This window comes from Aegilops tauschii, chromosome 7 (genome assembly GCF_002575655.3).
Source record: "Aegilops tauschii subsp. strangulata cultivar AL8/78 chromosome 7, Aet v6.0, whole genome shotgun sequence".
Lineage (NCBI taxonomy): Eukaryota > Viridiplantae > Streptophyta > Magnoliopsida > Poales > Poaceae > Aegilops > Aegilops tauschii.
The window spans coordinates 206,920,973-206,943,234 of NC_053041.3; the positions used below are offsets into that span (position 1 = coordinate 206,920,973).

The 22,262-nt window shown below is 48.5% G+C and overlaps 1 protein-coding gene, 1 non-coding gene and 1 pseudogene across 2 annotated transcripts; 2 read left to right on the forward strand and 1 right to left on the reverse strand.

Annotated features, from left to right (window-relative positions):
- The first annotated feature begins 2,872 nt into the window (after positions 1-2,872).
- On the forward strand, positions 2,873-2,946 carry TRNAT-AGU (transfer RNA threonine (anticodon AGU)). The gene has a single exon. It is a non-coding gene; the product is annotated as a tRNA-Thr (tRNA).
- Positions 2,947-3,563: 617 nt separating this feature from the next.
- LOC109746327 (uncharacterized) lies at positions 3,564-8,595 on the reverse strand. Its single transcript, XM_020305447.4, has 8 exons — positions 8,238-8,595; positions 6,828-6,986; positions 6,608-6,703; positions 5,874-5,961; positions 4,399-4,462; positions 4,193-4,262; positions 4,029-4,118; positions 3,564-3,897 (listed from the first exon to the last, which is right to left on the reverse strand). The coding sequence occupies exons 2-8, from the start codon at positions 6,936-6,938 to the stop codon at positions 3,784-3,786; spliced, it is 633 nt and encodes a 210-aa protein (XP_020161036.1). The 5' UTR covers positions 6,939-6,986; positions 8,238-8,595; the 3' UTR covers positions 3,564-3,783.
- LOC141027039 (uncharacterized) lies at positions 8,313-10,723 on the forward strand (annotated as a pseudogene).
- Positions 10,724-22,262: the final 11,539 nt, after the last annotated feature.

The following is a 22,262-nucleotide window of genomic DNA, read 5'->3' on the forward strand; positions in this document are numbered from 1 at the left end:
TAGATGGCTTCTTCTCTCTCTTTGGATCTCAATACAAAGTTCTCCTCGATCTTCTTGGAGATCTATTCGACGTAATTCTTTTTGCGGTGTGTTTGTCGAGATCCGATGAATTGTGGGTTTATGATCAAGATTATCTATGAACAATATTTGATTCTGCTCTGAATTCTTTTATGCATGATTTAAATATCTTTGCAAGTCTCTTCGGATTATCAGTTTGGTTTGGCCTACTAGAGTGATCTTTCTTGCAATGGGAGAAGTGCTTAGCTTTGGGTTCAATCTTGCGGTGTCCTTTCCCAGTGACAGTAGGGGCACCAAGGCACGTATTGTATTGTTGCCATCGAGGATAAAAAGATGGGGTTTATATCATATTGCTTGAGTTTATCCCTCTACATCATGTCATCTTGCCTAATGCGTTACTATGTTCTTATGAACTTAATACTCTAGATGCATGCTGGATAGCGGTCGATGTGTGGAGTAATAGTAGTAGATGCAGAATCGTTCCGGTCTACTTGTTACGGACATGATGCCTATATACATGATCATGCCTAGATATTCTCATAACTATGCACTTTTCTATCAATTGCTCGACAGTAATTTGTTCACCCACCGTAAATTATGCTATCTTGAGAGAAGCCACTAGTTAAACCTATGGCCCCCGGGTCTATCTTCCATCATATTAATCTCCCGCCAACGTGCTATTTCTGCCGCCGTTTATTTTGCAATCTTTACTTTCCAATCTATACAACAAAAATACCAAAAATATTTATCTTATTATCTTTATCAGATCTCACTTTTGCAAGTGGCCGTGAAGGGATTGACAACCCCTTTATCGCGTTGGTTGCAAGGTTCTTGATTATTTGTGCATGTACGAGGGACTTGCGTGTAGTCTCCTACTGGATTGATACCTTGGTTCTCAAAAACTGAGGGAAATACTTACGCTACTTTGCTGCATCACCCTTTCCTCTTCAAGGGAAAACCAACGCATGCTCAAGAGGTAGCACTTCCTCTTTCAGTCACGAGGCTAAAGTGCATCCATTTTCAGTACCTTGAGGACAAGATTGCGGGCAAGCTCCCACCTTGGTCGGCTATGCATGTGGCTGCCCTTGGACACATCATTTTGGTCAAAGTGGTCCTCACGGCCATAGCAATCTATCATCTAACACCTCTAGATATCCCAGTTGAAGTTCGGAAGAAAATCGATAGCCTGAGACATGCCTATATTTGGGCAGGCTACGACAAGGTGTCAGGCGGCAAATGTAAGGTTAACTGGAATCTAGTCTGCAAGCCCAAGATTTATGGCGGCCTGGGTGTGCTAAACCTCAAGAAATTTGCGACCACTCTTTGACTTCACTGGCTTTGGTTCGAGTGGGCCGACCCCCTAATACTTGGGCCGGAATGGAGACACCCTGTAGTGATGCTGACAGAGATCTATTCGCGTCATTCACAACTGTGACCATTGGTGATTGCAAAAAGGCAAAATTCTGGGAATCGTCATGGCTTAATGGTCTCCGACCCAAAGATGTCGCGCCCAAAATCTTTGAGATATCTAAAAGGAAGGCGTGTTTGGTCAGCAAGGCTCTTGACCACAACTTCTGGATAAAGGCAGATCGACACTAGTCAGGGCCTCTCTTTGACCCATATCCAGGAGTTCGCCACTCTTTGGTGGATGCTACAAGATGTTACTGTCAGCCTGGACAGGAAGGACATGATACATTGGAAATTCACTTCTAGTGATGAATATTCTGTGGCCACCGCTTACATGGCGTAGTTTGCGGGACAAGTTCTCAGTCCGACCTCTACCACGATCTAGAAGACTTGGGCTCCGCCAAAGTGCAATTTTTTTTGCTTGGTTGATCATTCAAAATCGCGTTTGGACGGCCGATCAGTTGAAACTGCAGGGATGACCGAATTGCGGCCTATACCCCCTTTTGCAAGTAGATTCAGGAGTCAGCTGCTCACCTTCTCTTCCAGTGTAGATCCACCGCCCAAGTTTGGAATGAAATTATCGCTTGGCTTGGCATTCACGACCAATCTACGGCGGCTTGGCGGCACGAGGTCTCCATTCATGATTGGTGGCTCAAAACGATCATCTCTAGAGGCCACATCAAGAAGGCGATTATCTTGATTATAATGCTTGTCTCGTTAAAAATTTGGAAGGAGCGAAATGGGAGAGTGATCCGCGACATGGCCACCCCGACCATCGTCGTCGCTGCAAAAATCAAAGAGGAGGTCCATCTTTGGATGCTGGCTGGAGCCAGTCATGTGAGTACTCTTATGTCGCGAGAGTAGTCTTTTTCCTTTGTTTTTGCCGTTTTGCGGCTTATGTCTAAACCTTCTTCTTAATCTTAATTAATGAAATGGAAGTCTCTTGCCTTGCTTATAAAAGAAAAGGACAACGCTCCTGGCGCCAGGTCGCCGGTTGCCGGCGAGAAGGACGACACGGCAAATTTCTTTTGCAGTTTGGCAGCTTCTGCCCGTGGTGTTCCACCATGCAGATCACCACGAAGCGTATCTGGCTTTATTGTCTGGCTATTCCGTGTGTTTCGATGGTAGTTAATTAAGCTGGATGTAAGTATGTAATGGTTATATTAGAGAGGCACACGCAGTTCATCCACATCTATAATTTCAAGATCTTTTTGCACTTTTGAATTGGCTAAAGCGGCCCTCTCTGAAATGAATTCCAGAACAGGAAGTACTGACCGATCCAAATAACAACAATAGCCAGTTTAATTTTTTAGCAGTACAATACATTGTCACCAAAATGACAAGTGGTTTTGGACAGGACAATGATGTTGCTACAGTGATGCTTGCCAGGATCCGTTGGATCAGTGTAGACTAATATTATGTATAAACCCGAAGCAATTTCATCACAGCTTTCATAGCTCAGTTGGTTAGAGCACCCGTTTAGTAAGCGGGAGGTCTTGAGTTCAACTCTCAATGAAAGCACTATACTTTTTAGAAAATCATGGTTCCCTCTCGTTTGCTTTTCTTCTGTATAAAATCATAAGTTTTTTCTTTTGCGTTTTCTACTTGCACAACTTTTTTTTATATGCTTTTCTTTAGACGTCTATTTGCTGGTTATCATGTTTCATAAGAAGGGGAGCCGTGTGGTGCTCTCTCTACTCTTGCCGATGTCAAAATGAGGCAGTTCTGATGTACTCCCTCGATTTCATATTAGTCATCGCTGATGCAGATGTATCTAGATATATCCATTTTAGCAACAACTAATATGGAATGCGAGGAGTAGAAGTTATCCATATGAGCATGTACCCCTCTGTTTCCGACGTACTACTATTTGTTTGCACCCTGTCTCCAGTCAAAACATAATTCGGATTTTTATCAGTTGTGAACTGGAAGGAACCTGTCCAGTTGACTGCCGCCATGATGACTGTCTCCTCTGATTGCTCTCTGCCCCTCTCGTGAAAATGGAGGTTGTAAAAATAGATCTTGGTGGTCATTATTATCAACTACTCCCTCCGTCCCATAATATAAGAACGTTTTTGACACTAGTGTCAAAAACGTTCTTATATTATGGGACGGAGGGAGTAGGAAATAGCCAGCGATTGTTGCAAGTTCAACTAGGATGAGATGTCTCATAGTGCCCTATGTTTTCCACTTCAAAATCTGACCATTCTTCTTTGCTTGCTTGCTTGTTAGTGTTACCACAAACTGTGCAGCAGCAGATCATCAATTCCTAACAGCCATTACAAGTTTCTAGCATGCCACCTAGCTTATGGTCTAAATTTCTAGTTACACAAAGAGTTACCAGAAACAACTTTGCTGCTATTGCTCTTGCTCTTCCTCACCGTCACCATCGCCCTCACCCTCTTCCTCTTCCTCGCCCTCTTCTGCCACCCACCAAGCAAGAAGGCCAAGACCATCTCCTTTAATACTTCCCTGTAAAAGGGTTAATTTACTCCAATTAATCAGCTATGCAGCCATCGGCAGATGCATTCAAGTTTGCTGTGCTGCCGGTGCAGTGCACGCTGTATCTCTATATGATAATACACACAAGGAAGAAGACATACATTGATCTGCATTGGAGCAAATGGCTTGTCATCCTCCTTTTGCTCAACTGGTATAGGTGGGTATTTTATGCTAGACGCCAAGAATCGTATCTGCATAGAGATTAGGATGGTCGTAAGCCTTTTTGTGGTTAGTGACTATGAAATGGTAATTGCTTGGGATTAACCTCATCATCAATGTCAAGATGAAGTTCATCACCATCTTCAGTCTTCAACGCCCACCTACCATCTTCCCCCCTGGATACATATGAACAAAGAAATGAGACACAATATGACCTGGAGATAAAATGGTAAATAAACCACACCTCAATTTGCAAATAATACTAGAGGCCTGTGTACTGCAAAATAAAATCCAAACAGATCAATGTGTTACCTCACTGTGCCAAACTGCATCAAGTGTCCCGGGATGCATATATCGGTGAAAAAATCAAGTGAAACTGAACAAGGAAAACAGTATAGCAGTTAAAGCCCACCATTTTGCGGGTACAGCTTCACAAATGTCAAAGAATTACATACTAATAGCATTTTTAATAGTTCCCGGAACAGGATGGGAGCATGGATCATTTAAATCTTGTGGGCATACAAAGTACCAATACTCCAACATAGTTGAAAAGAGGAAGAAACATGTCAGCAGGAGTCAATTAAATGTACATGCTTACAAGAAAATGAAATCCGGGAGTCTACAATGAAATACTAAGCTTAGTTTATTTTTCTAAGAAAATTGCGAAAAGTTCCCCTGCAGAATGTTGTATACTTTGAGCGTTTTCTAAGAATTTCCCAATTTTATTGATGTAAAGAAATTCGAAATTCTGTAGACAAAGGAGAACTAGTGGGGCCAAGTGTCATAGAGAGAGGAGAGAAAAGATAAGGTTGTCAGGCAACCATGGAGACCTAGTAAAGGGGGATCGATCCAATCCCCACTCCAGGCTTGGTGCGAGTCGTGCGGCGGCCGCTGTGCAGCGGTGGCATGCTCCATCTAAGTCAGCCACCTTCTCTCCTTGAGGAACACAGAATTGGATCATCAAGTTCCTTCCAGTTCAACTCAGTCTGCAGCAACAAGTTGGTGTCCGATCTTGTGCTCGCATGCTTGGCCTGTACGCGAGTGTTGGCTTTGAGCAGCGACAGCTCCTCGATTCCTCAATTCGGTGTGCCCCGGTTCGTGGAGCAGCATTGTATCTCCGAGGGTTCGCCAACAACTCCGCAATACAGCGGCGTAAAGGTTTTCTGGGACAGTGTCAACCTGACGTGGCTTGCCTCATCGACACAACAGCTTCGAGTGTTGTCGACGGAAGTGATTATTCTTGTTTATTCTACTTGCTATCTCAATGATTTAACTAGTTTGTTGAGTTTGACCTGCAACTAGAATTTATTTGAGAGCAAGTGGATAGTTGCAACTGCTAGTACTATATAGAACAGAACTTCAGAACCTGGTGCGTGCCTCTGTTCTTGCTTAATATCTGCACTTGACTTGCTTAGTAGTGTTCATCTCATCACTGCTATTTATCCTTTGTAAGGAATAACAATCTACTTGTTGGTAGAAATTTTAAAGGCACTAGAACTGAATTTATCTCTGATTAGTGACATCCGCAAGATGACAGTGAGCACAGGTTTGGTTAATCAAGTAATTCATGTATATAATTTTGGTAGTTGCTCTGAATTTTTTAACAGTAACCCGTATGTAATTTTATGAACATATTATCATTGCTTTTGAACTAGGATTTAATATTCTGAATAATTTGCTGAAACTGCGTATATTTCAACAAAAATAGACATGAATTCAGAAAGGGGTTACAGCTGGTTGTAAACCAATTAGCAAACAAAAGGCCAATGAGAAAATAACTAAGTCACCTTGTAAACCCTTCTCATCATATCCGCTGATCTTCCCAACAAGAACCTCCCCAATAAAGGGCCTGAACATCAATAACCTAAAGGAAACCTGTCCAGGATGGGGAAAATGAAGGGAACATAAACATGAACTGCAAAATGTGTAAAGCCTCGAATTACAAGGTCGCAAAAGTTGTACTAACAGCAATGCTGGAAGATAGTGCATCCATGGTACAAGTTTGGCATGCTATCTATAATGAGTCATTCACAACGAGTAGCACACTACCTAGGAAAAGACAAGACTACGCACTTGAGGCAGAGAAATAATCAGCATTAACTTACAGCAAGGCAAACTGGAATAGTCGGTTAAATAAGTACAGATTGGGGGAACTACTCCTGTTCAAAACTCTAGTTTTTTTAAACTGCTATTGAACAGTTTAATCTCAAGAGACAAACTATCTTAGTGATCAACATATTGTATTAATCCCAAAAGTTCCAGTTCTATGTAAGCACAACAATCAAATGCTAAGCACTACTAAAAAAGGCCCCGGGGTAACTACATGAACACCAGTGATAAACTGCACAGGAAAGAACTAAAAACATACTGGAATTTTAGGTATTCAACTCAATTGAACAAACAACAATGTAGTCACCCTTAGGCCTTGACCTTGTACAAAATACAGAGCATACACTAAACAACATACAATATCTCACATCCCTTAACAGATAATGAATGGCAAAATGATAGCACAAATTACTTTATACGTCGAGCAGCCCTCTCCTGGAAAGATGAATCCACCTTCAACGGCAAGGATGTCATAGACGGACACGCAGAGCCCGAGATTTACAACCACCTGCAGTACAAGTCCAAACACAGATTGCGAAATACAATTAAGAACAATCGAGTGGAACAGAATTCCAGTAATGTAAACAAAATCTTGCCATGCACTGGTGATATTGTGACCAAGTTCACACCACCTTATCCAGGAAGAGCCTCTCGAGTTCGGCCTTGATGGCGTCGACGAGAGGGCGATTCAGCAAGTGCGGAGGCATCGGCAGGTTGTGCTCGATCTGGCTCAGAACAAACATCCTTCACGTACAGTACCGGAGCCAGGAAAATATTAAAGCCTGGACAAGCTGCAAGAAGAAATGTCTAATCATGATCTACCTAACAAGCCACCAATGCATAATTTAAAATTGAGAGCCGCAACCGTTGCATATTTGAAACAGATATAAGCTACAGCGTTGAGAGCCACATATCCACAATACTTTCAAAGTAAAACAGGGAAACACCAAGTAAATGTTCATAAAAGATAAACCGAATTGAGTGAACCTATGAGTACATCAAATAATTGCCTATTTTGACTGAATTTTCAGCACCAGAACTGATATAAACAAACTAATGGGATAATTGATGATTGTTCCAAAAGTAGACATATTTCCCTAAGTTGGTATGCGTTCTTTACTCAAAATGTCTGTCCACTTCTTTAATGATTGAAGTTCTTTTCAATGAAATTCAATCACTTAAACTCTTAGTTTATTTATAATTAATCTGGTTAGAAGGAAACAATTTGAGGAAGGTGCAGGCGGTACTTCATACTCAAGTACCCTACACCCTATACACAACTATACTTTAGTCCTCTACCATATACACTCTCTAGTCTCTACTCTTTACCGACTCTACTGGGAGACAATCCTGGATGGGCAAAAGTCTATAAACCAGTCATTCTCCTAGTCGGTTACCAGTATGGACTGAAAGTTTCCAGTGCAGTTCATCTTACCAGAGTCGTCGACGCTTCCACTCGCTCCGCCACACGTCCCCCACGTGTCGCGCCGTAGGGACAGCAACTTCCCAACCAATGCGCGCCTGACCTCCACCTCCCTCCTCTACTCTACTGTCGCCGCCGAAACTCCACCCCCCCCCCCCCCCCCCCTCTCTCCTGCTTATGGCAGTGGCTGAAGTCCAACAAAAGAATGGGAACACACCACTTGGAGGCAACGAGAAAGTAAGAGCATCTCCAGCAGGAGGCCCTAAAGGCCTAGTAGGGCTACCCCTACTTTTGAGCCCCAAAAAAATCCCCCAACTCCAGCAATTGCCCATATTTCTCAGCCCCTACTTCTTTTTTTATCTCTATATTCAGAAATCCCATCGTATACGCAGAAATATTGCATCGCGTATGCACATCATCAATTTGAACATACATGCCCTCACAAATTCCATAATGTGTGCATAAAAATTCCATCACATATTCACCAACAGATTTATAATCAAATTCACATGCGCAAAAATTCAACCGTATATGCATATACAGTATACAGTACACAGGAAAATTGCATCATATAGAATCAATCCACCATGAACTTGAAAAAGAAAAGGGAAAGCCTTACCTCGGGAGGGTTCTGCAACTGTCTGGGGAGGCGACAGGGAAGAGATGGCGGACGGGGGAGGCGTGGCGGGGAGAGATGGGGTTCGGGAGGCAGGCTGCGAACCGCGGAGGAGTGACGGCTGGTGGAGGTGGTGCGGCGGCCGGCGGCTGTGCGAGGCGGTAGGGATAGACGCACCGACAGAGGGAGAGATGGGGACGGGGAGGAGGGCGTCGGCGAGCTCCGGCGGAGGTGGACGGTGTCGCGGTCGCCGCCACCTGGGGAAAGAGTGCGGGGTGGGAGCGCGGGAGCTCGGGTGGGCGAGCGCGGGCGCTGAAAAGAAAACTGAGAGCATCTCCAGCCGCGACCCCAACACGCCCTCGCCAAGCGTTTTTACCGCGCCGGCGTCGAAAAAACGGCTCAGTCACCCCAGAAGCCCGTTTTTCGCCGGCTCGGGCCGAATCTGGTGCCGGTGGACCCAGGCAGAACCTGGCGCTCGGGGGCGCCTGGGGCGCCGGCACAAGCGAAAAGGCGCGCGTGGGCCCGCCCTGTCGGCGAGTTGAGCGCCTCTTCCCGCCATTTCTCCCCGCTTTTCCCCCAGTTCCCTCCCATTTTCTCCTTTCCTCCCGCCATTCTCTCTCCCGCTCGCCTCCCAGCCGGCCGCCATGGCACCGAAGAAGTACGTCGTCCCCGCGTCGCGGCAACTGCGACCGCCTCCGTCGCCTAGCCGAAGCAAAGGAAGCCGAGGGCGCCGCCGTCCAAGCCGCCGGGCATGACAAACGCCGATTGGAGGGTAGAAGTACAGCGACGGGAGGCCGTCACCGCCGACCGGCGGAACAGGGCCCTCGCCAAGAAGGCTCGTGACAACGCGGCACGCGCGGCTGCGGGTGCCGCTTCCGCGGACCAGGCCGAGGCTGAGGCGGCACGCGCGGGGATGATGAATCCCCCCGGCAACCACGCGCCGTACGCGCCCTGGGGCCAGCAAGGTGTCGGGTCTCCGACGCCGCAGCCATGGGGATCGCCGGGCTACGCCGACGGGGACGTGCACGGTGGGTTCAACCCAAATGTCACGTTCCCCCATGGACACCCGGCCCAGCGCACGCCCTCGCCCGCCTTCACCGGCGTGCAGTACCCTCCATACAACTACTCGCCGTCCGCGTACGCGTCCTCCCCGACGCCCCCTCTCCGCCGTTGCGCACTGCCCTTCTCGCACCTCGGCGACGCCGACGAGACCGAGACCGACATGGACGACATCATCGCGGAAGGATCGGTCGCGGCCGCCGCGTCTCCCGGGTTCACCGCAGATGAGGCGGTGGATCTCAGCGGCGGCATGGACGGCGAGCTCGGCTACGTCTACGGCGACGAGGAGCAGGAGGAAGAGGACGAGGAGGAGGACGAGGACGAGGAGGAGCCGGCGAGGAGGCGCAAGAAGAAGAAGTGGACGGCCAGGTCAGCCGAGCCGCGCATCAAGTGGGCGTCCAAGGAGGAGGAATGCCTCGCCGAGACATGGAAAGTCGTCTGCCTCGACCCGACCACCGGCGCGAACCAGAGCATCGACACGTACTGGGCGCGCATCAAGGCCGAGTTCGACGAGCGCAAGCTCGTCGACCCCTACTTCAAAGGCGTCTACATGCAGCGCAGGTCGAAGGCGATGGCAAACCATTGGGGGCGCATCCAAGGGGCGTGCAACAAATGGCATGGTGTCGTTGAGGAGGTGGCCGCTCGCCCGGAGAGCGGCGTCAGCATTGAGGATCAGGTATGCCACGCCGGTCTCCCGTCTCTCTTCGCCGTGTGCGTCCCCCAACTGTTTGTTCGTCCCCGCGCAGTTGCTGCGCATGTTCGGCCTGTATAGGCAGAGCAACAATGACGCCGAGTTCAAGTACCTCCACGTTTACAAGCGCATTGACAAGTGCGACAAGTGGGCGGAAGTCCGGCGCACCCTCGAGAAGGCCAAGGAGACATACAAGCCGGACGCGCCGGCTCCGGGCGCGTCAGAAGGGCGGCCGGACGGCAACAAAGGTGCCAAGAAGGGGAAACACGCCGACGCGGCCACCGCTCGCGTGCAAGAATCCATCCAGCACTGCCTCGCCGACGCACAGGCCCGGGCCGTCCTTCGTGAAGAGAAGACCGATGCGCGGTGGTCGGCGTTGATGTCGACAAGCGCCGTCAAGCTCGACCTACTCCGGACCAACGTCGCCGCGAAGAAGAGGAACACCAACCTGGCTTTCCTGCTGGGCGGGGCGGACATGCTCCAGAGCACCGACGAAGCGGTCAAGGCATGGTACAGGGCGCATGTCGGCCTCATCCTGGACCAGCTTCCCTCGACGACGACGCCCACGCCCACGACGACGCCGCCCACGCCCACGTGCACGCCGACGCCGCCAACAAGCCCGACCGATGATGCCGCCGAGACTGCCCGCAACGCAGAAGCCACGCCGCCAAGCACAGAGACCCCGTCAAGCCCGCGCACGCCGACTCCGCCGACGCCGAAGGCCGACCTCGCCGTCTGATGCGCGTTTCTGTTCTGATTTTTGTACGCCGAACTTTTCATCGATCGCCGATCACCGCTTGATCGCCGGATTATGGCGTTTATTTTTGGGCGCGGGAATGAACTACGTTTGAATTTGCCAAGGCTGGGGGGCGCCTGGGGCCGTGGCTGGGAGCTAGGCCGCCCCAGGGGCCGAACTAGCGTCGGCTCACCCCCAGGGCGCAGTTTTTCGGCGCCCTGGGGGCCGAACGGCTGGAGATGCTCTGACCAATGTCCCGGTTCCGATGGCTAGAAGCGGACGGGGCACGATCAGAATTAGTCCCGGTTCAAATGGCTCTAATCTCGGTTGGTGATACCACCGGGACTAAAGTGGCCCCCGCGAGCTCTTTTAGTCCCGGTTGATATCCAATCCGAGTTCAGGCTTTTTCTCCTCTCTGTTTCCTTTTCCAAACTAGAGTTCATCCTCTATTTTTGTTAAGATTTGTCAAGATTGGATGCACCTCACCTATCCAAGGGTTCTAAAAGAGTGTTGGGGATATATCCCGGAGGAGCCGGGTTACACCGTTGGCGACTAACAAAGAAGGCCCAAGTAAGCCCAAGAAGACAAGTGTGTGCAGGGCGGCAAATGAGGCGGGCCTGATGGTGGCCCAAGACCCGGATGTGTAAACCGCCATATGGTGGCTTGCCTGTTAAGGCAAGACAATTTAGATACCAGGTCGGTCATGTTGTGTGATCCGGCTCGGACCCTTGTAAGCCTCGGGCCTCGACCTATGTATATAAAGACGAGACCCGGCGGCGGGTTAAGGCAAGGAAAGAGTTGATCGAGAGTTAGGTCAGGCATAATTGCTCCCTTGTAATCGATACTCAATCAATAGTCAGCAAAGCAGGAGTAGGCTTTTACCTCGCTGAGAGGGGCCGAACCTAGGTAAATCCTTTGTGTCCTTTGTCCCGTTCAACTCCTTCGAGCTAACCTACGTTTCGATGGCTCCACACCTAAGTCCTTTCACAAGGGCATCTGCCGTGACAAAACCACGACAGTTGGCGTCCACCGTGGGGCCAAAGCACAGGGGTTTCGAGTTCTTGAAGGGCAATTTCTCAGGGATCGAAGGGTACGCCATGGGCCGGATGACCAAGAGTTGCCGCGGCAAGATCTACATCGACGACGCTGGCTGGGGCCCCGACGCCGACTCAATCGAGTACGGGTACCGGGTCCCCTTTGGCGGAATCCACATCTTCATCGGCAAGATCGACGAGTCAGAGCCTGAGCCGGACGCCTGCACCGACCTTATTGAGACGGCCCAGCGCGCGCAACCCGCCAGGGGTCAGACCGGCCGGAAGCATGTTTTTGTTGGCTTGGTTCATGGGGCGGATCTTGAGGAAGGATTTGTATCTGGTGGAGGGACGGCCATCTACTCAAGTGATGAGTCCTCAACTGGCGAAACCGAATCAATCTATCAGCTTCAAGATGGTGGGCTTGGGGGCTATTCCGATGGTGACAGTATTCTGGATCCCTATGAGCCACCAAGGGCTGCTATTTTCATGGCTGGTACGCGGTCAATGAAAAATTCGCCAACGGCCGCGGCTATGACATCCGGCTCAACTGCCGCTACGAACGCCGGGGCGAGCAGCTCTATACGGCTGCCGACTCAAGTTTTATCTGAGCTCTTGGACGCTTTGGCAACTCTGTTAGCCGCAGAAGTCACTCCGGCGAATCAAGCACAACATAATACAGAAGTTGCGATGGTACGAGACGAGGTGGCTAAGGCCCGAGAGGATCTCGATGCGGAGAATGCCAGGATGGCGACGGAGCGAGTCGCGTTGGAGGCCGAGTCACAACGGATAAGGGCTGAAGCTTTTTGTCTAAATCTGGATCAGAATGCGTCAAATGTTGTTCTTCGAAGAAGGCACCAGAGCCGTCTACCCTCGCAGTTTGAGGGGCCGAATCTTTTTAACACGCCCGGAGCAGGAACGAGTAACCCGCCTGGTGTGATCCGGGCTGCTGAAGCACCTGTGACTGGAGCGGTGGCTCAGCCTCGTCTGTTGGGGACATAACTACTGGGTACGAACCGCCCAGGAGGGGCCGGGTCATACCACCGGTGACTTATCAATGAAGATGGCGGATCATACAAGCCCGTTGACGGCCCAAGGCCCAGAGGCGACTTGAGGCCCAAGAGGATGAACCGTCATATGTATGACTTGTTTTGTAAGGCAAGCGTAGTTAGTCACCGAGCCGGACACGTTGTGTATGAGCCGACCGGGACGCCGTGAGCCGCCGGGCGCCAACCAGTGTATATAAAGGGACGACCCGGCAGCGGTTTAGGGCAAGAAACAAGAGATCGAGAACTAGGTCAACCGTATTTCGCTCCCTGGTAATTGAAACCCAAGCAATACCACCTCAAACTGGATTAGGCCTTTACCTTCACCGCAAGGGGCCGAACCAGTATAAACTCTCTGTGTCCTTTGTCCTGGCCCCTTTAAGCTAACCTAGTTGTGATGGCTCCACGACTAAGTCCTTCCACTAGGACATCTACCGTGACAATTCCACGACAGTTGGCGCACACCGTGGGGCTGGCACATTGTGGTTTCGAGTTCTTAAAGGGCAGCTTTGAAGGGATCAAGGGATACGTTGTGGGCCGGATGACCAAGAGTCATCGCGGCAAGCTCTACGTCGACGATGCAGGCTGGGGCCCCGAGGCCGGCTCAATTGAGTATGGGTATCGGGTCCCCTTCGGCGGAATCCACGTCTTCATCGGCAAGATCAGCGAACCGGGCCCTGAGTCGGACACCTGCACCGACATCATCGAGATGGCTCAGCGTGCACGACCCGCCCGGGTTCAACCCGCCATGAAGCATGCCTTTGTTGGTTTCATCCATGGGGCGGAAGGTGAGGAAGGATCTGTGTCTGTGGTGAGGCGGCCATCTACTCTGATGGTGAGTCGTCAACCGGCGAGACCAACTCAATGTATCAACTGCAAGACGGGCGGCTTGGGGGCTATTCCGATGGTGACAATATTCCAGACCCCTATGAGCCGCCGAACAGGGTCGCGATCTTCATGGCCGGTACACAGCCGGTGCTTGGTTCAACAACCGCCGCGGCTATGACCTCCAGTTCAACGGCTGGGGCGGCGGCTAGTGCTAGCGGCTCTGCGCGCCCGCCAGCTCAAGTTCTCATAGAATTGTTGGAAGCTTTGGCGACTTTAATGGGGGTGGAGGTAACCCCGGACACTCAAGAACAACATAAAGTTGATGTGGCAAGATTGCGAGATGAGATCGCTCAATCCAAGGAAGGACTGGCGGCTGATAACGCTAGGATGGCTATGGAGCAGGCTGCTTTGGAGGCCCAGGCACAACGGATTCAGGCAGATTCCTTCCGGCTCACATTGGATCAGAACTCTTCAAACAAGATCATGAGGAGGAGGCACCAGAGTCGTCTACCCCCGATTTATGAGGCGAGGAATCTCTTCAACATGCCTGGAGCAGGAACCAGTGACCCGCCAGCGATGAACCGGGTGGTCGAAGCACCCGTGGCTGGAGCGTCGATTCAGCCACATGCGATGGATCTGCCTCCCTTGAATAATACTCCGCCTCAGCATGTTCCGACACCTCCGGGCCATTATTCTAACCCTTTGGATAACATGATTGCTGCGACAATGCGATTGGTGGCTCTACCAGTTGAAGGCGAGTCTCCAGTTGCGATAGAGACACGGAGGGCTAGAGAACTTCTTCAAACGGCACTGGATCAGCAGGCGGCTTATTCGTACAGTCGCGAAAGGATTCACTCAACCCCTCGGCCAAGCTGGAGTTATAGCCGGCATATTGACTCACCAGCAATTTCAAGCAGTGAACAGCGCCGTAACCAACCTCGTGGGCATGACCCGGCGCGCGGTGGTGTTGATGCTCAGACCTTGGTGGATCAGGGCAGAGCGCGTCAAGAGGCTGAGTAGGCGGCTCAGCTGGCGGCTCAACAACAGTCTCCGGTTTATCCATCAGCATCAGTGGAAGCAGGAGTGACCTCCCATACATTGGGTGTGCCATGTTTAGTGTCGGCTCTGCACAATGAGTGTTTGCCTAAGGATTTCAAGGGTCCTCACAAGGTGCCTAATTACACGGCGGATCATCCCCCTGAGGCTTGGATCGAGAGTTATGAGATGGCCATGGAGATGCTGGACGTTAGTGATGCTGCATGTGCCAAGTATTTTACCATGATGTTGGATGGACCGGCTCGTACTTGGTTGAAGGGGCTTCCCGCCAATTCCATTAGGTCATGGGCGGAGTTGAAAGCCCGTTTCATCCAAAAATTTAGAGACACGTGCAAGCAGCCTTTGTCGATCTTGGATTTGGATTCTTGCGTTCAAGGTGAGGGCGAGTCAACAACCAATTGGGTGCACCGGATCTCAGCTGTTATACATTCTTCGGATAGTATCAATGTCGGCTCAGCAGTTCTGATGTTGGTGAAGAATTGCCGCTTCGTCCCTTTGAAATAGAAACTGGGGCGGCTTGAACGTCACTTCAACGACATGGGGGAGTTAATGGCGGCTCTCGTCAAGTATGCCGACTCTGATAGTACCAAGGACCCCGAGTCTGATGATGAGAAGCCGGGCAAGGGAAAGAAGAGCAGCAATATGAAAGGGCAACAGCATAACCCGGCAGGTCAAGGTGGCAATGGTAAACGCAAGGCTGATGGCAACTTAGATTTTGTGGCTAGCACCAATACGCAGAATAGTAATCAGCGTCGCAAGGGAAAACCGTCCCCTCGGTTTGGAGGATCAAAATTCAACCTTGAGGCGATGATGAATCAGCCCTGCCCAAAGCATGGTACGCATGAAAAGCCGGCCAATCACCTCTCGAAGGATTGCTTCATTATGAGGGAGTATAAAAATTCCAATTTTTTCAGAACAATCATGGACCGAACGGTAGCTCAGGATCCGGCTCTCACGGTCCTGGTTTTGGTGGTGGCGGTTCAAATTCCGGTTTCCAGGGCCAAGGCAATCAAGGTGGTTTTACTCAACAGTCTGGTCAAGGGAATCAGCAGCAGCAGTCTGGTTATCAGAGTAACCTGAAGCAGTTGAATAGTGGACAGTACCACGTCTTCACCACGAGTTTATGTAAGCGGGATCAGAAGCTCCATAAAAGGGCAGTGAACACCGTTGAGCCGGTGATTCCCCGTTACTTGCGATGGTCTGAACACCCTATTCTCTCGAGCCGTGAGGATCACCCGCCCCGGGTTGATAATCTGGGCCACTTGGCTCTGGTGGTGGCGCCTCAGGTTGGAGGGTACAGATTTACTAAAGTACTCATGGATGGGGGCAACAGCATCAATATTCTTTACTATGAAACTTTTCGTCGCATGAGCTTGACTGACAAAGATCTTAAGCCGTCGAACACTATTTTTCATGGTGTGGTGCCTGGTAAGTCGGCATATCCAGTGGGAAAAATATCTATGGAAGTGGATTTTGGTGATGATCATGATTCCAGGTCCAAGATATTGACTTTTGAGGTGGTTAAAATCAAGAGCCCTTATCATGCTCTGTTTGGGTGGCCGGCTTATGCTAAGTTCATGGCAAGGCCTTGTTATGTTTATTTGCAGCTTAAGATGCCTGGTGAAAGAGCAATCATGCCCTTACATCATGTTTTGATGTTGATGACAATATACATGTAGGGGACTAACAATGGATGTCAAGTAAATATCAGGTGTTGGTCCCCGGTTCATCAAAGTGTGTGGATCAAGAGCATATGAAGTGGTTTCTCTCAAGGATGAAGTATTAAAAATGATTTCATATTTTGTTTCCTTGAGTATAGGATCCCGCACTATTAAGAGGGGATCGATAGGGTTAGTAAAAGACTTGCTCTTGCCATGATATCTCCTTTCCATAACTCTTTTGATCTATCACTACTCTCTGGCTTATTCTGCCCCTGGGAGTGCCGGATGTCCGGGCCTCATGCCGGATGTCCGAGCTGCTCCCCAGATATCCGGCTCGTGCCCCGGATGTCCGGCCTTAGCCCTCTTCATATCCAGAAGGTTTCTGGTTCCACGCCGGATGTCCGGGTTTTCCCCGGATGTCCGGGCATTCCTGATACGCCGGATGTCCGGGCCCTATCCCGGATGTCCGGCCTCTACTACCCGTGGAATAGCTGAGGTTCTGTAACTCTTTAGTGATCGCGCCGGATGTCCGGGCCTTCGTGATATGCCGGATGTCCGGGCTTGGCCCTCGGATGTCCGGCCACTCTGTTTTCTGTTCTGCTTCTGCTTTGTTCCTCATACCTTGCCAGGCCGGATGTCCGGCCCCTAGCCCGGATGTCCGGCCTGCCCATTCACTTACACTACAACGGCCATATTTGTGCTCACACTATATATAGCCCTTCTTCCCCACGGGAGAGGGCTGACCATTCACTTTGAATAAACCCTAGAACACATTTCAGTCTCTCTCTCACTTCTCCACACCAAATCTTAGATCCCCAAGGGATTTGAGAGCTTTTGAGAGAAGTTGTCTGATCAAGTGATAGATCCACTCCTTCCCCTTCTTTGCACCAAAAGAATTTGTGATTTGAGCAAGTCTTGACCTTTTCCCCATCGTTCTTGTTACTCTTGGAGGTTGGAGACTCCTAGGCGGTAGGAGTCTTTCAGAGAGGAATCGACCTTTGTGATTACCCTCGGAAAAGTTTGTGAGGGTTTGGAGACCACCCCAAGGTCTACCACTAGTGGTTGAGAAATGCCTCCGTGGTGTTGTCTCAAAGGGAGAATAGGGTGAGCCTTCGTGGCATTGGTGTGCCTTCGTGGTAACATCCACCTCTCTAACGGTGATGTAGCTTCCCTCCAAGGAAGTGAACATCGGCATACATCCTCGTCTCCCAGAGTTGCGGTTATCCCTAACCCTAACTCTCTACTTGTGGTTACTTGTCTCTTAGCTCTTACTTATATCATATTGTACTTACTTACTTACATACTTGTGTTACTTGTTTATCTTGCTTAGCCCTTAGCATCACACTTGCAATTGTTAGGCTCACTTTCATATTCCGCATTATTGCCTAAAATTGCTAAGTAATAATTAAAATTTGTAATTGTACCTATTCACCCCCTCTAGGTCCATATCGATCCTTTCAATTGGTATCAGAGCCTCATGCTCTATTCTTGTCGCTTAACCGCCCTAGAGCGAGATGAACCCCGATGGGACTCCCCTTGTTGCAAATCCGAAGAATACGGGCGCGGCTTCCATGGAAGCCAAGTCCTTCACTTCAGAGGATCTGGAACGAGCTCTTGCTAAGCAAAAGGAGGAGCATGATGCATCTCTTGAGGCCTTGGTCCAAATGAGGCTAGCCACACTAACCACGATGCTTGCACCACTTTTTGGTGGTGCGGCCTCGAGGCCAGCTGTGCCTACTCCTTCAATTGGCCAACAACCTCCTAGCAATGAACACTCCAGTGTTCCTTGGCTTTATGCAAGACCTCAAATAGAGAAACCTAAGTATAACCCTCAAGGCAAACCTCCTTTACTTGATGAAACTACCGATTTTGCTTTGTGGAGAGTTGCTATGCAGGATCATCTTCGATATGGAAATGATGAGATGTTGGAGATCTTGGAGTATGGCTACCAAGCTGTTGACCCAAAGAATCTTACACCAAGAGAGATATATGACAAGAATCTCAACGACACAGCAACCATGTGCATAAAAAGAGGTATGAACGACAAGCAAAGGAGACCATACATACATATCACAAGTGCCAAGGAATTATGGGATACCATTGTGAGAACCAAGACCGGTACCTCCACTCTCCGGCTTGCTCAATATGAAATTGCCAATGGGAAATTGCAAAACTTTTGTATGGAGAAAGGTGAATCTCCCAAGCAACTTCTTGAGCGTCTCATGACTCTCACCGCCGACATCGAGTCATGTGAATGTGACAAGACACAAGATGGATTCAACTTGACTAAGAGATTTCTCGTGGATAAGTTGCTTCACACTCTTACTCTGTATCATCATCAAATGGTGTGGGACATAAGACAACACCATGGATTCAAGAAAATGACTCCGGATGACATCATATCCACCTTCCAACTATTTGAAGAGTCAAAGGCAAATGCTACAAAACATCTTGCCATGCATGGCACCTCAACATCAAAAATCAATCTTGCATTGAAGGCCAAGCATGTATGTGAAGAAGAGCAAAGTGAAGAAGAAGAAGATGATGAAGATGGTGATGAGATTGAATCTGATGAGGGCCCTTCATATGAAGACATGGCTCTCTTTGTCAAGAAGTTTAGCGCAGGAAAATTCAAAGGAAGATTCCAGAAGAACAAAGTGAGAAAATGCTACAACTGTGAAGAAACCAACCACTTCTCCAACGAGTGTCCTTATGAGAAGAGAGGAGATAAACCAAGGTTTCCCAAGACCTTTCCCAACAAGAAGTTGCCAAATCCTTTGAACTCCAAGCTCAAGACGAGAGATGGGAAAGCAATGGTTGCTCAAGAAGAATCCGATCCAGATGATGTTAGTGGTGTTGCCGGAGTTGCTCAAGATTCTCAAAACACGTTGAGGCTAGTCAACAAGAGTGGTGATGTTGTCACCTACAACTACATGAAGGACTACAAGGGCAACGCTCACAAGTGCCTAAGGCCATGATAGAAGATGGAGAGGACCAAAGCTCTCCTGACAAGGTCAAGGTAACCCCACGATCAAACCCTCCTCTTTTCACTCCTCCTACTCCTAGTGATGAGTATCTTGATGCGGAGGATAGTTATGAGGGTGTTGATATAGATGATCCTATGCTTGCTAAACTAAATAAGTTCATGTGCTCCCTCAAAGGAAATAAGCTCACTATGTTTCGTATGCTTATGGAGATGGTGAGTAAGCACACCATCACCATTAAGGAACTCAAAACCCTCGTCACCGAGGAAAAGGAAAAATATGAAATCCTTGAGCGGAAAGTCCAATATGAGGAATCACGAAATGATGAACTATGCTTGAAAATTGGTGCAAACATTGATGTTCATACTAAAGATCTTGCCTCCTTGAAAAGGGCTATTGACTCTTGCGAAGAGTTGATGAATGATAAAAGTAAGCTTGTGAAGTCTAATGCTTCTCTCTCTCTAAGGATTGTGAGCTCCTATCCGTGTCCCTCAAGACTAAGGAAGAAGAGCTCACCCTTCTTAAAAAGAGTTTTGAGACGCTCAAGCTTACTTATCTTGAAACTCTAGCAAAGGCTTACTCTTATCCTATTATCAATGTTGATGCATGTACTACTAACTCTAGTAGTGATCTAACATCTATTCTTGAGGAGAATCACTTTCTCAAGGCTCAAATCGAGAAAGGTCTCATGACATGTGCTCAAGGGCAAAAGAACCTTAATGAGGTATTGAGGCAACACAATGAGGTGTTTGCCAAAGAGGGGCTCGGGTTTGACCCAAGCGCAAGCAAGAAGAAGACGTCTTCTCAAAAGTGCACCACCCCTCTAAAAGAAACTTTTGTACGAGAAGGGCACAAGGAGAAAGGTAAGGTTGTTAGTGGGAAGGTCACAAGGGGCATGCCCACTCTCAACAAGCCAAAAGAGTTCATGCCTCCATACTATGTACTTCATAAGTCTAAGGATGGAGAAGTTTATGCAAAGTTTGTTGGTCCTCGAAATGCATTTCGATTTTATGTTATTTGGGTCCCTAAGACCCTTGTGACTAACTTGAGAGGTCCCATTGCAAAATGGGTGCCTCTAACCAAGTAATAATTGTGTGTAGGTTGCCTTCTCCGGTGGAGTAAAATGGGTGATTGATAGTGGATGTACCAATCATATGACCGGAGATAGCAAATTGCTCTACGATTTCATGGAAGCTATTCAACCATTTATGAGCATTATGTTTGGTGGAGGATCAAAAGGACAGGCACTCGGGTTGGGCAAGGTGGCTATCACAAATGACATGTCTCTTGCAAATGTCATGCTTGTCTAATCCCTTAAATATCATTTGCTTTCTGTTCGCCAATTGGCTTCTGTCGGTTATGATACACTCTTTGGACTAACGGATGTGAAAGTCTTTAAGAGAGATACTCTTGAAGTGGCCTTTGTTGGAGAGTTGGATGGCAACCTTTACACGGTCGATTTCTCGAAAGAGAGCACATTCCATGCAACTTGTCTAATGGCCAAGGCTGACAAGGGGTGGCTATGGCATCGCCGGCTAGCCCATGTCGGCATGAGAAATCTTCAAGACCTCTTAAAGGGCAATCACATCCTTGGAGTAACCAATGTCTCTTTTGAGAAAGATCGTGTGTGTAGTGCATGCATAGCCGAGAAGCAACATCAATCAAATCACCCACCCAAGAATATTGTGTCTACTTCAAGGCCTTTGGAGCTCCTTCATGTGGATCTTTTTGGGCCTCCTTCATGGGATAGTCTTGGTGGGAAAAAGTATGGACTTGTCATTGTTGATGATTACTCAAGATATACATGGGTCTTCTTCCTCAAATCCAAGGACGAGACGAAGATCACCTTCATTGATTTTGCCAAGCAAGCACAATGCAAGTTTGACAAAGAAATCTTGGCAATAAGAAGTGATAATGGCTCTGAGTTCAAGAACTACACCTTGGAAGAGTTTCTTAGTGATGAAGGGATTGAGCATCAATATTCAGCTCCATACACTCCCCAACAAAATGGTGTAGCAGAAAGGAAGAACCGCACACTTGTCGAGATGGCAAGGTCCGTGTTGTATGAATACAAGTCGCCACATAGTTTTTCGGCTGAGGCTGTCAACACTGCATGCCATGCATCAAACCGGCTCTTTCTCCGCACTATATTGGAAAAGACTCCATATGCGCTCCTAAATGGGAACAAGCCGAATGTCAAGTACTTTCGTGTATTTGGGTGCAAATGTTTCATCCTCAACAAAAGAGAACAGTTAGGAAAATTTCAATCCAAAACCACTGAGGGCATATTTGTTGGCTACGGATCAAACTCTCACGCCTATAGAGTCTACAATAAATCCAATGGATGTGTTGTAGAAACTTGTGACGTGGTGTTTGATGAATTTAATGGCTCCCATGGGGAGCAAGTTGATCTAAGTGATGTAGGTGAAGAAGATTCTTCTCAAGATATCTTGACCATGGGTGTTGGTGCACTTCTTCCAATGGAACAAGAACCTCATGATGATGAAGAAGAAGATGGGAGCTTCACGCATCAGCAAACTACTACAACACCCATACCATCACAAGCTCCAATTGCTCAACCAATGCCCATAGACCAAGTACAAGATTATGATCAAGTTCCTCTTCATGATAATCATCAAGAACAAGATCATCCTCAAGGGCAAGAACAAGAAAGTGCAATCATTGACGATGAACCTCAACAAATGCAAGATGAAGAAGAAGATCTTCCACCACACATTACTAATCCATATGTTGAGGACGTGGATGATGGACATGAAGTTGAACCTCGTGTAACTCTTACCTCCATCATGCCTCGTGTGGCCGGTCGTGTTGATGTTGACAAAATTCTCACCAGCATATCGGAAGGTAGAGTCACTCGTAAACATTTGACAAACTTTTGTGCTCACTTCTCATTTGTGTCTAGTGTTGAGCCTCTC